At 41.4% G+C, this 16,756-nt stretch overlaps 1 protein-coding gene and 1 pseudogene across 1 annotated transcript in view; one reads left to right on the top strand and one right to left on the bottom strand.

The window, feature by feature from the left end:
- Positions 1-582: 582 nt before the first annotated feature.
- The window catches only part of Ankrd31 (ankyrin repeat domain 31), a 158,760-nt gene continuing 142,586 nt past the window's right edge, over positions 583-16,756 (top strand). The window contains exons 1-2 of the mRNA XM_036207173.1: positions 583-686; positions 5,759-5,832. Coding sequence (XP_036063066.1) covers positions 583-686; positions 5,759-5,832 — 178 coding nt within the window. The remainder of the gene's footprint in view (positions 687-5,758; positions 5,833-16,756) is intronic.
- LOC118596533 lies at positions 8,352-15,552 on the bottom strand (annotated as a pseudogene).

A 16,756-nucleotide genomic window follows, 5' to 3' on the forward strand; every position in this document is an offset into this window, starting at 1 on the left:
CAGAATAGAGCATTCATTCAAGGCCAGCTTTTTTCATGCTGAGAGCCAGGGAGGAGCCTCGGGAGCTAGGGGCGGGGCTTGGGGGCAGGGAGGAGCCTCGGGAGCTAGGGGCAGGGCTTGGAATCCAGCGACTGAGCCTCGGGGCGCCGCCGGGGGGGCGGGGCTTGGGAGCCAGAGGCGGGGCCTTGGGATCAGGGTGGAGCCTCGGGAGCAAGAGCAGGGCTTGGGAGCCAGGGGCGGGGCCTTGGGGTCGGGGTGGAGCCTCGGGAGCGAGGGCAGGGCTTGAGAGCCAGGGGCGGGGCCTCGGGAGCCAGGGGCGGGGCGGGGCGGGGCCCCGGGATTGCGCGCGCTGCTCTGGCGTGTGGTGCGGCTGCGCTCTGGTGGCGGGCGGAAGCACGCGCTCCGGCTAGCCCGTGCGCGTCGACGGCCATGCTGCGCGTGCGGCTTTTTGGCGTCCTCCGGCCTGTAGTTTTGTTATTTTTAAACCCTCCGTTTCCTCCCTCCGCGGAAAGCCCTTTTGCCTGCAGATAGCGGGGGGACTAGAGGAGGAGACTATCTATAACCCTGGAGGGAGGGGCGGAGATGGAGAAAGGTGGCCAGGCCTCGGACTGTGAAAGCGACGAAACGGTGATTGAGGGGTCGGTGACGGAGAACGAAGTGGAAGATGAGGAGCTGCCTTGGAGAAGGTGACCGCCCTTGCGGCTGGAGCGCGGAAGCCCTGCACAGCTGGCGGGCCAGGCTGTCCATGGTTTTGAGCGGAAATGGCCGCCAGCGGGACGGGGCTGGTGGGTGAGATGAGAGCCTTGGGGGCCCCGTCCTGGTAAGCGTGGACAAGTACCAGCCAGCGTCAGGCCTCCAAGCCCGGCTGGAAACAAAATGACGCCGTGGTTTCATGGCATTTACGACAGCTGTTTGTCTTAGACTGGGGCCAAGTACTCTGGACAAGGACCGCCTCACCCGAACTTAAGCCCTGGCCTGGGAGACGGGTCACTGAAGTTCTTTTTAAGAACTATAATGGGGCCCGGCGGTGGTGGCGGTGGTGGTGGTGGTGGCGGCGGTGCACGACCTTAATCCCAGCACTCGGGAGGCAGAGGCGGGCGGATCTCTGTGAGTTCGAGGCCAGCCTGGGGTACATGAGTGAGTTCCAGGACAGACTCCAAAACTACACGGAGAAACCCTGTCTTGAAACAAACAAACAAAATAAATAAAAAAAAAAACTATAACAAGAAAACAGGTTGGTATCAAACTGGAAACGTGTTATAAGAATAAGAGAGTATGGGGCTGGAGAGATGGCTCAGAGGTTAAGAGCACAGACTGCTCTTCCAGAGGACTTAGGTTCGATTCCTAGCACCCACATGGCAGCTCAGAACTGTTTGTAACTTCGGTGTTAGGGGCAAAACACCAATGAACACAAATAGTTATGTAAATAATTTTTTTTTTTTTTAATGAGAATGTATTTCAGCTTATCAGAGCCTTTCTTGAACATATTTTTAGTTTAGGTGCAGGAAAAACTCGAGGCCACTACCTTTGAGAAAACTAGGCATGAAGAAACACTTGAACAAATAACTTCAGTATAATATCTGAAGTCTAGGGATGTGGGTTTAGCAGCCCAGATGAACTTTTACCTCACACAGTCTAGTCGTTTGTCAGAGTTTGCTGTGGTTGACTTCTGAGTAGAAGCTTGAAGGTGGCATAGGAGGAGTTAGTCATGTGAGGAAAAGGTAATCCTGGATAAGGAAGTGGGTGGGTGTAGGTGGAACATAGTGCCGAGTTATGCATTTTGAAATATATAAGCAATTAAATCTTTCAGAGTTGTATAAAATAGGTGTAGACCTTGGATAGGATGCTTATGTAGCTTTTTTTGTTTTGTTTTGTTTTGCCAGAGCTGAGGACCGAACCCAGGGCCTTGCGCTTGCTAGGCAAGTGCTCTACCACTGAGCTAAATCCCCAACCCCGGTTATACAGTTTTAAGTGGACGAATATCCTAATCAGATTTCTGTTTATCCTGCATGCCTTACACATTTTTATGTGCTTTTGAATCACCTGGATCCTGTTACATTGTAGATTCCTGTTGTAGAATATTATTTTAAGATGTGTTACATTTGTTTATTCTGTGGAACATTTGTTTAATGATGCAAAGATGTGCTGCATTCTTTTTGTTGCATTTGTTTAACGCTGTGAAGCTGTGTTACTGTGCCTATCTAAAACACCTGATTGGTCTAATAGAGAGCTGAACGGCCAATAGTGAGGCAGGAGAAAGAAATAGGCGGGGCTGATAGGCACAGAATAAATAGGAGAAATCTGGGAAGAGGAGAGATCTAGGCACTAGAGAAGGAAGAGGGCTCCAGGGGCCAGCCACTCAGCTACACAAGAAGCCACTGAATAAGAAATAAAGAAAATTATATAGGATAAAGATAAAAGCCCAGAGGCAAAAGGTAGGTGGGATAACTTAAGAAAAACTAGCTGGAAAAAAGCCAAGCTAAGGCTGGACTTTCATAAAAAAGAATAAGACTCCATGTGATTTATTTGGAAGCTGGATGGTGGGCCTCCAAAAGAGCCAAAGAGAAGAGTTAGAAAAACCAACTAAAGATTCCAGTTCAGGAGGTGAGGTTGGGGGTTAAGATTCTGCATTTACAAGACAGGCACTTTAGCCAACTAAGCTGGGCTTTGGTGGCACATGCCTTTAATCTCAGCACTCAGGAGGCAGAGGCTGAGGGATCTCTGTGAGTTCCGGTCCAGCCTGGTCTACAGAGTGAGTTCCAGGATAGGCCCCAAGCTACACAAAGCAACTCTCTCAAAGAAAAGAAAAAAGAAAAAAAAAAAGAAAAAGAAAAAAGAAAGATTCTGCACCTATTTAAAGATCTTTACTAATGAAGCAAGGTTGGAGAGCTTAGGTTTCAGATCAGTTACAGACTGGAATGGTGAGACAGAGACAGGAAATAGTACTGGGGATGGAGGCAATAGGGCAGATTTGAGAAATCTCAGCAAACGTTTGGTAGGAGATGGTGACTGATTAGATGGGGGATGCTGAGCAAAGGTTGTAAAGAATAATACCCAGATTACTGCAGCTACTACTTCTCCCTCTTCCCCCTCCCTTCTTCATTTATCTTTCTTCTTTCAGGGTCTCACTGTATAGCCCGAGCTAGCCTTAAGATACAATAATCCTGCTGGGATTATATATGTGTACCATCACTCCCATTTTATAAGTGTATACACAAGTAGTATTTATTCTTTTTTTGTTTTGTTTTTTGTTTTGTTTTTTCGAGACAGGGTTTCTCTGTGTATCTTTGAGCCTTCCCTGGATCTCACTCTGTAGACCAGGCTGGCCTCGAACTCACAGAGATCCTCCTGCCTCTGCCTCCCAAGTGCTGGGATTAAAGGCGTGCGCCACCACCGCCCGGCTAAGTAGCATTTATTCTTGTTGGCACCCGGGGAGTATTTTGATGAATGCATGGGTTTCGTGACCTGCCGTCCGGGAAGTGTCTGTCCCTCCGCAGAGGCTGCCTGCCCGTCTGTCAGGTGCGCTCTCCTATGTGTGAGCTGCTCGACTCCCCTCATCCTTTTGTCTGCAGTGACATCTTCTGTTTGTTGTTTGGACTTCTCGAAGACTGTTTCTTTAATAGTCTTTTCCTGTCCCAGTCTAATTTCCTTTTGAAAGTTATTTATTCTTGTATATGTATGTACACGAAGAATTGTGTGTGGGTGCGTGTGCTGTGGCATACCTGTGGAGGCTGAGGACAGTTCTTGGCAGGCTTATGTCGCCAATGCTTTTACTTGCTAAGTCATCTTGCCAGTCCTCAATCTCAATTTCTCTCTGCCTCTCTGCTTTCTTTCTTTCTTTTTTTTTTTTTTTTTTTTTGGAGCTGAGGATCGAACCCAGGGCCTTGCACTTGCCAGGCAAGCGCTCTACCACTGAGCTAAATCCGCAACCCCTCTCTCTGATTTCTTTTTGATGTGCATTTTAGATCTTGATATTTGGTCTCCCAAACTCCTGAACTTCTACTTAAATTTTTCCTCCTGGAGAATCAGACTGTATAGTTTTTCATACTGTATCTTTAGGTTCATTTACATCCCTACCTTTTTAAACAACAAGGTGTTTTTGTGTGCCACAGGCTGGCTTTGAGCTCAAGGTCCTCCAACTTTAGCCTCCCAACTTTAGCTAGAATTATGTATAATGAATGGCTACCTTGACCTCACTAGCCTGAGAGATCAGTGTTGATTCTGTCCCTCAGGGACATACTAGCACTGTATTCTTGTGGTGATAAAATAACCTGAGGGAAGGTCGGAGCAAAAAAGCAAAGCATAGGAGACATAGGCTTAAATAGTCACATTAAATTAGCTCATGAAAGTAACCATTTTGATCAAGATCTGTGCCAAAATGGAGGTTCTACTACTGATGAAGACAGACTGTTGCTAAACACTGTCTTTAGACCATTATGTTGAAAGCATGTTTTAATTAGATGTTTTTAATTTAATTAAAAGCTCAATATGATGTTAGGACTGGATTGCAAAAGTTTTTATACATATAAAGTTGAAACCCTAATTGTCATAAAAATTCATTATACTTTTAATAAACAGTGAAAATTGTGTTAAATCTCCAATCAGATTTTAATCTGGAAAATTTCCTTTTAGTTCAGTCTGTTAAATGCCCTCCCTTTTTAATGGGTAATACTTTTTCAGTGTTTCATCTTTCTAATATTAGAAAGTTATACTTCATTATTAAAATGCTGCATCCATGGAATATTTGTGATTTTGGTTTCTTAAGACAGGGTGTCACTCCTCTTCCAGGCTGGTCTGTAACTCACTGTATAGCCCAGGCTGGCTTTGAATTCTAAGGACTCTGCCTAGCTTAGTCTCCCAAGTGCTGGGATTACAGGCATGAGCCATAACTTATAGCTGTGATTTTGATAATTGAATTGTTGAAGTTTGTCACATAATTAAAAGGGATTTAATTCAGTCACAGTAATAAAAAAGTCCTCCATATTTTCTTTTTGTCCCTAGAATTTTTTGAAAATGCCCCTTTTGTCCTCACTGGTTTGAAAATGGCACCTCTTTTAAAAAAAAAACACTTCTGTATATGTGTATGTGCATGTGTGTATTGATGTGCATGCCCCTGTAGAAGACTGTAGGAGGGTCTAGCCCACTGTATGCAGTACCACTCTTAGGCATGTGCTCCTGGATGATAAAAGAAAGCAGGTGGAGCAAGTCATGGCCATCAAGCCAGTAAGCTGCGCTCCTCCATGGCCTCTGCTTCAGCTCCTTCCACCAGGTTCCAGTCTGGCTTGAGTCCTGCCCTGACTTCATTTTATGGTGGACTGTGATATGGAAGTATAAGCTGAAATCAATCCTTTCTTACCAAAGCTGCATTTGGTTATGGTGTTTTATTACAGCAATAACTAAGACAATCCTAACTAAAGACAATCAAGTGCTATTAATATCTGTCTCTTGTTTCCCTAAATCAAACATAATGACAAAGTATTTGTAAAATGAATATGACTAGGTGAATATTTTTCTTATATTTTTGGTTGTGAGCCTAGCCTTTAACGGATGAGCCATCTCTCCAGCCCGTGAATATTTTTTTATTGGATAAATTCTATATTAGAGTAAATGTTTCTGAAATACCACTTTGAAATATAAGTATTTGTAGTAGTATAAAAGGATTTTAGCAATTTAAGTTACAAAAATGATAATTAAAATGTTACTGTTTTCTAAATATCTAATTAATTTGTGGTTTTTTTTTTTTTTTTGCATTCAAAAGGTTGCTCTTGAATCGAGACACATCTTTGAAATCTGAGTTCTTTCTTCATCCTGGTGTAAATGGAGTGTGGGAAGGTAAGAAAAAACTTTAGATATTGTCAGTGTCCCAAGTATTATCATTCTGTTAACTTTTTATTTTATGTTATGTTACTCTTCTTCCTTAACTTTACACAATTTCTTACATGCATTTATAACAAATCCTATGATAGGGATAGCAATGGGAACTGTAGCTTCCAGAGGCTATGTAGAGCTCCTGAAAAGGGTCCAGAAGTATTGAGGTGGCTCCTGAACAGTCTTCTAGTCATCTTCTAATCTCTAGCTTAACTCTAAAACCTATTTGTAAAAGTACAAAATAATATTTAAAAAATTTTTCATGGCTTATTATTTATTGTTAAAATTTAGAATACAGAGTAATGAATTCCTTTATAGCCTTTTCATACATGTATGTCATAATAGTTCTTATTTATCTCTCATTAGTAAGACGTATGTGTGTGTGTGTGTGTGTGTGTGTGTGTGTGTGTGTGTAGATATACATGTGTGTGTGGTAACTGCTTATGTACATGTATTTGGAAGGACAAACTCATGTATCATCGTTAGGCTGTGAATTCCTTACGTTGAGACTTGTTTTGTGTCCCAGTATGTGGTCTGTTTTAGAAGAAGAGAGTTTTGGTTTGAAGTCTATTTTGCCAGATATATGTTTTTCACCTTTTTACTTTAAGGTGATGTCTGCTGTTGGTTGTGAGGTGTGCCGTTCTTGGGAGCATCAAAAATGTAGATCCTGTTTTCTGATCCAGTCTGTTAGTCTTTGTGTATTTTGGGGTTTGAGACTATTGATACTAAGAGTTACTGAACCATGTGTATTAGTTCTCAATGTTTGTTACCCTTGTTAAACCACTTTGATTCAGTGTCCTGGAATTGTTTGTTTCTTGTGTCTTCTTAAGCATGTGTTAAGATCTTCAGATCTAAGCCTTCCTTTCTGTATCCTGTGCTGGTCATAGTGTTTTAAAATCTTGCAAGTCTTCCTTTCCTTCAATTATGACCAATCATTTTTCTGGGTATAGTGGTGATATCTGTGATCTTTAATAACGTGTAGAACATTGGCCCAATCTCTTCAGGCTTTCAGTCTCCATTGAGAAATCAGCAGTTAATTCTGACAGGTCTGCCTCTCTATGTGACTTTATCTTTCTCTCTTGGTATTTTCAATATCTTTTCTCTGTTCTGTCACTTAGTGTTGGAGCCCATTTTTCCTAGTGGCTTTACCCAGCATGTCTGCATAGAGAGGATGATGGACCACAGGCCTGAGTGCAGGTGTCTGAGATGGTCTGCTTTTGGCTGTGCTGGAAGGAGGTCTTTGGCTCCACCCCTCGACATTCCTTTAAATACCCTGGGGCAGAGACAGTCAAGGCCTGATGGATTAGGATCCAGGACCTCTCGGGCTATCCTGTATTTTCTGTCTGTTTCTCCCCCCCCCCCATTCTAACTAATATTTCCTGCTTCTCCTACTCAAGAGTACTCTGGGGGAATGTGTGTGTGAGGGATAAACCCCCAAAATGGCACTGCCAAACAGGAACTGAGGAAAATCATAGTGTATCTATATCCAGAGTGCTTGGCGAAAGTAGAAGTAAGGTCCTGCCAGTTGAAGAGGTATGGTCTGGTTTTGTAGTGGAAAAAGTTAAATAGGGCAGGGGGTTTTATCCTCGAGATAAAAAGAAAAAAATGGACTGGAAGGATGTCTGAATATAAGACTGTGTGTAGAATCTTTTCTATCAAGATTTCTCTCTTCTGTCTCTCTCTTAATTCTCTCTCTCTCTCTCTCTCTCTCTCTCTCTCTCTCTTTTGAGCTGAGGATCGAACCCAGGGCCTTGCAGTAAATCCCCAACCCTCTCTTAATTTCTTTCTATGAAAAATGAAAAAGGTAGAGTGTAGTAATATAGAGTAAATAAAAAACTTAGAAGAGTAAGGTAGTGCAGAAAAATTTAGTAAAAGAGAATAAAGGAAACTAAGGATAAGACAGAGAAACTAAGTCTATAATTTTCTAACTTTGGGACTTTGAATGCAAACTGGGAAAAACTATCCTCTTTGAGCTTAACGGACAAAAAAAAAAAAAAAAAAAAAAAAAAAAGCTCCTTTTTGAGCTTTTTGGGCAGAAAAAAGATTCCTGTGGAAGCTTTTGGTCTGGGGACAGCTAAAATCCTAAATCCAAGCAGCAGGTACGGATGGAAACAAAAGTCCTCTGCTCCGCCAACAGTGCCAGAGAGCACTTTTACATCATACCAACAGAATTAGTTTCCTCTTGACCATGAAGTCAAAAGCTTAGAGAGCAGAAGTTCTCTCAAGCTAAAAGCTTTCTTAGAAAAAACTTAATCTCTCTCTAAAAAAATCTTAAAAGCTTTTCAGAACTTTCTCAATTTTTTTTTCTGTAAGGGCAAAATTAGATTCACCTGGACCTCTATAGGGCAATCACCTGTGATTCACTCTAAGGAAAAACAACAAACCTCTTGGAACAGGGCAAAACCTCTTTTCTAAGCTGTCTCTTCAAGCTAGTAAAAAGCAGCAGTCAGAATTCCCTGAGCAAATGCATGGGAGAGTGTGGGCTAAGAGCCACAGAGAGCCCAGTGGGGCAGGAAACTACAGGCTCGGACAAAGCAGTAAAAGCTGAGCTTCTCAGCTGCATCAGGGGCTGTTTCTGGGTAAGCATCTATCAGAGTGAAAAGGTCGCTCACAATCACCCTAACATAAAGATCCCCGAAGTGATGCAAACCCTCTCTGTTGGCATTGTATTCTCGCTTCTAACCAACAACTAAGAAGTGGTTAGCTGGTACCTTTGAGTTTAAGTTCATTCTGGGGATACTAGGGTTCCTGCAGTTGTCAACAGCTTCCTCAAGCATGGAGCTGAGCCAGGAAGGTGCAAGACCCGAGGAAAAACTGCTAGCGTACAAGCAAAGCCAGAGCCGGTGGGAACAGCAGTCACCTGCTTGACTACAAGCCCCGGGTTGGTAGGTGGGGCTACGCAGTATTCATGGCTGCCAAAAGAAATCTGTCTGAGAAAAGCTTTGTATCAAGCACTTTCAGGTTTCCCCACTGACTTCCAGTGAGTAGAGGGAGTGAAGCCTGAAGGTTTTTTTCCCCTCTGGTCATAAGCCATGGTCTGAGTATACCTGAGTAGACACAACCTACTTGGACAGAGGGTCAGGTGAAAGGCCTGATTAGAGAAATAACACCTATCCTAATGCAAGCTTGGGGTTACAAAAACCTCCCTTAATAACAAGCAGGATGAGATCTTTATCAGGGAAAGTCTCTCTGAAGGATCTGTAGGAAAGCTCTGTTTTAAGTGCTTTTGTCCCTTTTCACTGACTGGCTGGGGCAGATGAACAGGCCCAAAGGAAATGTTGGTATCAGGAATGTCTACCTCCATGAGCACTAATGAGGCAGGTGTGATTCTGAGGGCGCCAGTATCAGATGAAAGAAAAATACCTATGAAGGCCAGTTCCGGGAGAGCAGAAATCTTTTGACTCAAGAAACTTCCCAAGCAAACTTGTTTACTCTTGATTTTTCAATACAAAAGCAAGCACAGCACAGTAAAAGGGAACTGGAAGTTGACTCCTAGACATGAAAACAACTATGGGAAATGGAGTCTGAAAGGTTACTCACAACAGCAGGCTGATGTAGAGAAATGCATTCTGGGAAAGGTAGTTTTTCTGCTAAAGAAGGTGACACTGCCTGGAAAAACTTTTGTTTTTTAACTGAAAGTGAAGTTTCTTTTCAAAGCAATGTTAGAAAGCTTAATCTTATCTTCTGAGAATCAATGAGTGGAACAGGAATGTCAGCTCCAATAAAAAGCTAAAAAGAATTGGAACTAGGAGCTGCTCTGCATTTGATCAGTGGAAGATCTGATATACAGGCTCCTTTGGGAAAATGTCTTACATTGCCTAATAGCTACACAATAAATTTTTGCTAAGAGCTTTATGGCAGTTCAATACGGTAATTTCACCCTCATCCTGAATTGAAGCTTTTCGGTGGAGCAAACCAAAAATTCCACTATAGCAAATGTTTTTCTGAATTATGGTACAGGGAAGCTGTTACGAATTTGGGAAAAGGGACAGTCCCTAGCTAAGAAGCCATTTACCGCAGGGTAATTCTCTGCCAGATCCAGAACAGCTGAGAGAGCCTGGTGAGAAAGATAACTGGGGAAAATTATCTTTACCCCAAGGATTACAGCCTTAACAGAGCTAAGTCACTTAAAAATACTTTATTCCCCTTAGAAGGTTTGTCTTCTCATTCTCTTTTTTTTCTCATTCACTTTTTGGGTTTGAAATGAAGTCTGAAGAAAATTACTTTCTGTCTTATTGTTAAGAAATCTTAGGTGTTTTCTAAGTTAGATATTTGCTAAGGGTAGCCCTATAGAGAGTTTGCTTATTGTAAGTTTGTAAAATGGATCTATAGAATTTCTTTCAGACATGTTGTAATTTAAGTATATTTGCTAGTGTGGTTCTATAGAATTTCTTTAAGAATATAAGCTTGTATGAATATAAGACGTATATGTTCTCAGGTAGTCCTCTAGAGTTTAATTAAGAATATATGCTTGTAAGAAGAATATATAAGTATATATTGAATGTGAGTCTATGCTTAATGTATATGGTGAAGGAACCTGGGACACAGAAGGTAGTGTCCCTAGCAGACTGCAAACTGGCATTTTGAGTGATTTCAGAAGCAGAAGCCAGAGCCAGCACAACAGCCACAGCCAGACATCTGCAGCTGAGATGGGTGGAACATCAATGTAGCACAGAAAAACCTGAGGTAACAACAAAAACTTTGCAGTTTCTATTTGATAACTAAAAGAAAGTCTCTTTTGAGAGCACTTTGCACCAACCAGCTCTTATGTAACTAATAGCTTTCACCCTGCAGGAAAGACTGTTATAAAATGCTGCTGTAACTAAAAAATGGCTCTGGCTGGAAAATGAAAGTTGCAGAGATGCTTGTTTGAACTAAAATTGTTAACTGCAAAAAGTTTTGGTTTTAAAACGTTTCTTCATATTTGGATGCGGAAGTCTAGTACTAGAATTTATTTGAACTTTTTGAACTTAAAAAAGTGAGATAAAACTACACAAAGGTTTTGGTAATGAGTTTCTTCAAATTTGGAAGGCTGGTACCAGAATTTATTATTTGAATTTTGGGACTTAAGAAATGAAATGGACAGTAATGATTTCATTAAATGGGACAATTTTGAATTTACTTATGGTAGGAACTGTTTTATGGAATTATTTTTGTTAAAAATGGAACTGTTTAAATGGAGAAATTTATTTTTTCTACCTAGGCTCAAGATGCAGTTTTGTACATGCATATATGCTTTATTAACTGTGATGATTCATGAATTGTTTTAGGTTAAAAAATGGAACTGTTTGCTGGGCAGTGGAGGCACACGCCTTTAATCCCAGCACTTAGGAGGCAGAGGCAGGCGAATCTCTGTGAGTTCGAGGCCAGCCTGGGCTACCAAATGAGTTCCAGGAAAGGCGCCAAGCTGCATAGACAAACCCTGTCTTTAAAAACAAAAAAAAAAAAAAGGAACTGTTTTATGGGACTGTTTATGTAAAAATGGAACTGCTTAAAAATGGAACTCTTTAAATAGAGAGGTTTGGATTTTTTTCTAAAAAATTATAAAGAAAAAGGAGTTTTAATATTCTTCAGTCTAATTTAATTTAAAAGACATTTTAATGTTACTTGAGTGAATTAATGTTATGTTTTGTATCGTTCTATTAAGAAATTGTTTTTGTATGTAGGTTTGTAAGAAAGTATTAATGGTTACATTAAGAATATTGCCTTTGAATATATGTTTTTAGGAATTATAATGGTGTATAGTAATGTTCATGTTAGAGTTATTATGTTAACCTATTGATATTAATGCACCATGGTTTGGTGAAGTTAAGGAGTTACTTAAGTTTGATGTGAATACATCAGAAGTTTATCCTATGTTTTGTCAGCAAGAAATTCAAATGGTTCTATTAAGAGTTTGCTTTAAGATTGAGAGAATTGTAACTATGTATAGCAATATTTATGCTAGAATTATGTTAACCTGTTTATGTTAATGATGAAGCTAAGGGAGTATTTAAGTTTGATACAGTTGCATCAAGAGTTTTTTTGGTTTAAAAAGGGCTGGATGTAGCTAAGACTGCTGTAGTCATCTTAGACACATACCAAAAAAGAAATGCTATCTTTATCAACCTCTACTCCCATACAGGGAGGTGTGACCACCATGGAGATTGCTGTCAGCTCTTAATGGGGAGGGTTTTTTTTAATATATGTTAAGAAGGGGTACCTGTTGGAGCTCATTTTTCCTAGTGGCTTTCCCCAGAAGGTCTGCATAGAGAGGATGATTGGACCATGAACCCGAGTGCAGGTGTCTGAGATGGTCTGCATTTGGCTGTGCTGGGGAGAGGTCTTTTGTTCCACCCCTCGGCATTTTTTAAGTGCCCTGGGGCAGAGACAGTTGGGCATGATGGATTAGGATCCAAGCCCTCTCGAGGTTATCCTGTATTTTCTCTCTGTTTCTCCCCCCTCTATCCTTCTAACTAATATTTTCTGCTGCTCCTACTCAAGAGTACTTTGGGGAAATGTGGGAGTGAGGGATAAACCTCTACAACTTAATGTTTTGATATGATCTGGGTAGTTTCTACCTGGTTCTGTCTATTTGGTATTTTGTATGCCTCTTGGACTTTGATAGGCATTTCTTTCCTTAGGTTAAAAAAGTTTTATGTGACTTGGTTGAAAATATTTTCTGTGCATTTGATCTGGGTCCCTTATTCTGTTCTTCTTTTTGTATTATTCATAGACTTTTTTTTTTTTATAGTGTTCCAGATTTTCTGCAAGTTCCATTCTTGGATGGGTTGTGTGTGTGTGTGTGTGTGTGTGTGTGTGTGTGTGTGTGTGTGTGTGTGTGGTGTGTGTGTATTTAAATTCATTCTCTCTGGTCCTGTTCCTCTACAGTGCCTTCAGTGTTTTCTCTGATGCAGTTCTTGTCTTGAAGACCTGATGTTCTTTCTTTTATTTGATCTAATTTATTAGTGAATATTTACTCTGAAATTTTTGTTTGGATTTACTAATTTTTTATTTCAAGTTTTATTTTATTTTGGCCTTTAGATATTTTACTTGGTTTTTAAATTCCATTTCATATATTGAATTGCTTTTGTTATTTCTTTCATCTGTTTTTGTTTTCTTTCCAACATTTATTATATCCTTATTGAGTACTTTGTTCTTGTTTATTATTGCTATTTTGAAATCATTTTCTTGTATGTCATTTCAGTCACTTTTCTTGGGGGACATTACTGTGCGAGAATAATTTTTGGAGAATAATTTTTGGTTATTCATACTTTTTGTATTTGCAATGGGAATTAGGTCATTGGTAATGTTTCTAGGTGTGAGAATCTAGTTTCTCTTGTTTACTGAGTGTTGGAAGCTGTTTTTCCTATTACCCTCACCTTGTCAGGTGGTTGGTCAGGTCTTAAGGAAGCCTTTAGGCAATTCATTGTTAATGTTCAAATGGGGTATCAGTAGTGGTCCCAGCCCCGCTTGGGCTAAGTAAGGATTCTAAGAAGATTCCCACAGCCAGTCTTCAGGAGCCTGAGAAAGGTGTTTAGGACTTTTCCTCAGGCAACCTGTCATGGATCCCTACCTAAAGAGAAAAGTCACATCTTCCTGCTAAGCTTTCTCACTGACTCAGGATTTGTCTTTCTGTGTCTCCTTTATTATAATTTCTAGTTCCATTAATTTTTCCTGCAAATGTCATGATTTCATTTTTATTTATGAGTGCATGACATTGCATTGTGTTTATGTACCACATTTTCTTCATCTATTGATGGCTTTTTTCACTTCCTGGCTATTGTTAACAGTGCAGCTGTAAGTATGAATGTGTAAGTATCTCTATGATTTGTTGATTGTGGTGGGTATTGTGTTCCCTGAAATATTGTGTGTTCCCCGAAATAAACATATCTGGGGTCAGAGAACAGGCAGCCACTAGAACAAAGCCAAAAATGGTGGCTAGAAAATAGGAAGAGTAAGCCCTAACAGAAGTTGGGCGGTGGTGGTATACACCTTTAATCCCAGCACTTGGGAGGCAGAGCCAGGTGGATCTCTGAGTTCAAGGCCACTTTAGAAACAGCTAAGCATGGTGACCCACGCCTTTAATCCCAGAAACCCAACCTTTAATCCCAAGGAGTGGGGGCAGAAAGAGAAAAGTATATAAGGCATGAGGACCAGGAATTAGAGGAGAGAAAAGCATGTATTTAGTTAAGCATTTGGCTAGAGAAGCGTTCAGGCTTGGGAGCAAGACAGTTCAGCTGAGAGCCATTGGGAGGAGGACTCAGAAGCCTCCAGTCTGACGAAACAAAACCAGCTGAGGGACTGGCGAGGTGAGGAAACTGTGGCTTGTTCTGTGTCTCTGATCTTCCAGCATTCACCCCAATAACTGGCCTCGGGTTTTTGTTCTTTATTAATAAGAACGCTTTAAGATTCATGTCACAGTTGATTTAGAGTACTTTGGGTATATGCTTGAGAGTGTTATAGTTGTGTCATATGGCAATTCTACTTTTATTTTTTTTCAAAGGAATAGGTCTCATTTATTAGGTTCCTAGAAAACGTCTAACTATATAAAACTTACAGGGTAAATGGCCATATTTGAAAACAGCTAACAGGATCAAAGTAGAACACAGGATGGTAATGAGCAGAGTCACAAAACATCCTAAAGTGGTATGTATAGTCAGTCCCATGGGAACTTGCAGGGTCAAATTCTTAAGTATTGATTTATACTGCATGCTGTTCCACTGGCAGATCTCGTCGCTGTTCAAAGCACAGGGAGCTGCCACTTTTGACTGAGCCCAGCACTTCAAAACAGGGAACTCTTGGTGACAGTGCATCAGTAACTCTAGGTTGTTGAGCACAATCAGGGTGTCTCCATCTTTCCTATGTGGCCGATGATAGCGATAGTGCACAGGCAAAAAGGCCTGGAAGCAATGGATGCAACTGTGCATCTTGTCATGCATAAATGAGGACTAAAGATTCTTTGGACAAATAGTTGGGGGCTTCTGTATTAAAATTTTCTGATACCATCACTGCCTCTGTTACGTTTCTCTCTCGTAATGAAGCCAACTCTTATGGATCCACAAAAAGTCCTGTTGGGATGTAATGTTTAATTAAGAGCCAGCAAGTCTGTAAGTCCCCAATGCTTTCTCCAAATTTCACTTTTATTACAAGGTCTGTGTGGAAACCATCTTTCAAAAATTCTTGCCTCAAAATGATTTCAGAACAAGTGGCCCTTATACCAGAGCTGAAGGGGGCATCGCTGCGGTCCGCGGCCAGCCTGCCGACCAGCCCAGCCGCCCAGAGGAGCAGCCAGGACGCCTAAGCACCTGACGCCCCACAAGCTGTGGTGGCCTAAGGAGCCTGGGCATGCTGCAGCGCGCACTCCCGCCTTCCCAGTGCCTGGGATTGAGCTCTCAGAGTAACTCCCTTAGGACCCAGGGAGCACTCTCACTGGGTGCCTCAGAGTCCCAGGAACTCCAGATCCCGTGAACCCCGCCCTTAGCCCCGCCCCTTCTACTTTATCTATCCATCCATCTATCCATCTATCTATCTACCTATGTATTTATTTATTATTTGTTTTTTTTTCGAGACAGGGTTTCTCTGTAGCTTTGGAGCCTGTCCTGGACTAGCTCTGTAGACCAGGCTGGCCTCGAACTCACAGAGATCCACTGTCTCTGCCTCCCGAGTGCTGGGATTACAGGCGTGCAGTGCACCACCCGGCATCTACTTTTATTTTTTAAGGAACATCCATGGTGGCTGTAAAAGTTTACAGTACTACCAGTAGTATATAAGGGTTCCTCCTTTTCCAATTCTCACAAGCATTTGGCATTTGCTTTATTTCTTTCTTTTGTTTTGTTTTGTTTTTCGAGATGGGGTTTCTCTGTGTAGCTTTGCACCTTTCCTGGAACTTGCTTTGAAGACCAGGCTGGCCTTGAACTCACAGAGATCCACCTGCCCCTGCCTCCCCCGAGTGCTGGAATTAAAGGTGTCCGCCTCCGCTGCTGCCACCGCCGCCGCCGCCACCACCACCCCTCACCTCTGGCTGGTATTTGCTTTCTTGATGATAATCATTACAACTAGGGTGAACTGGAACTCAGCACTTCTAATTTGCATGTTCATGACAGCTAAGAATGTTGAACATTTTTTTCAGTTATTTATTGGCTCTTTATGTTTGTCCTACTGAGAATTCTCTTATTCAGTTCATCAGTACATTTTGTTTGTTTGTTTGTTTTTGGTTTTTTGAGACAAGGTCTCAATATGTAGCTCTGGCTGTCTTGGAACTCACTGTATAGACCAGGCTGGCTGAGATCTGATAAGAGATCCACCTGCCTCTCACTCTTGAGTGCTGGGATTAAAAGTATGTATCACCATATTTTCTGATTAGATTATTTTTCTTGGTGTTTAATTTTTGAAGTTCTTTATATACTCTAGATATTAATCCTATATCGATGTGTGGCAGAGATGTTTTTGTTGCCTTTGATGTGCAGAAGCTTTTTATTTTCATGTAATCTCATTTGACTATTTTTGAGATTATTTTTTGTGCTATTGGGGTTCTTTCTAGAAAAAATGTTTCTTATGCCTGAATCTTGAAGCATTTTCTTCTAGAAATTTCAAAGTTTTGGTCCTATATTAAGGTATTTAATTGATTTTGAAGTGAGTTTTTACACAGGTTGACTGATAGGCTCTCGTCTCTTTTAAAATTTGTTTGTGTGCGCCCGCGCGCGTGCGTGTGTGTGTGTGTGTGTGTGTGTGTGTGTGTGTGTGTGTGTACATGTGCCCGTATAGATTGGAGGATAGCCTGGGGTCTCATTCTCAGAAATGCCGTCTGCATTTCAGACTGGATCTCACTTATTAGGCTAAACTGGCTGTCTAGTAAGCCCCAGAGATCATCTTGTCTCTGCCTCCCCAGTGCTGGGATTATAAGCAT

The sequence above is a fragment of the Onychomys torridus genome, chromosome 15, assembly GCF_903995425.1.
Source record: "Onychomys torridus chromosome 15, mOncTor1.1, whole genome shotgun sequence".
NCBI classification, from domain to species: domain Eukaryota; kingdom Metazoa; phylum Chordata; class Mammalia; order Rodentia; family Cricetidae; genus Onychomys; species Onychomys torridus.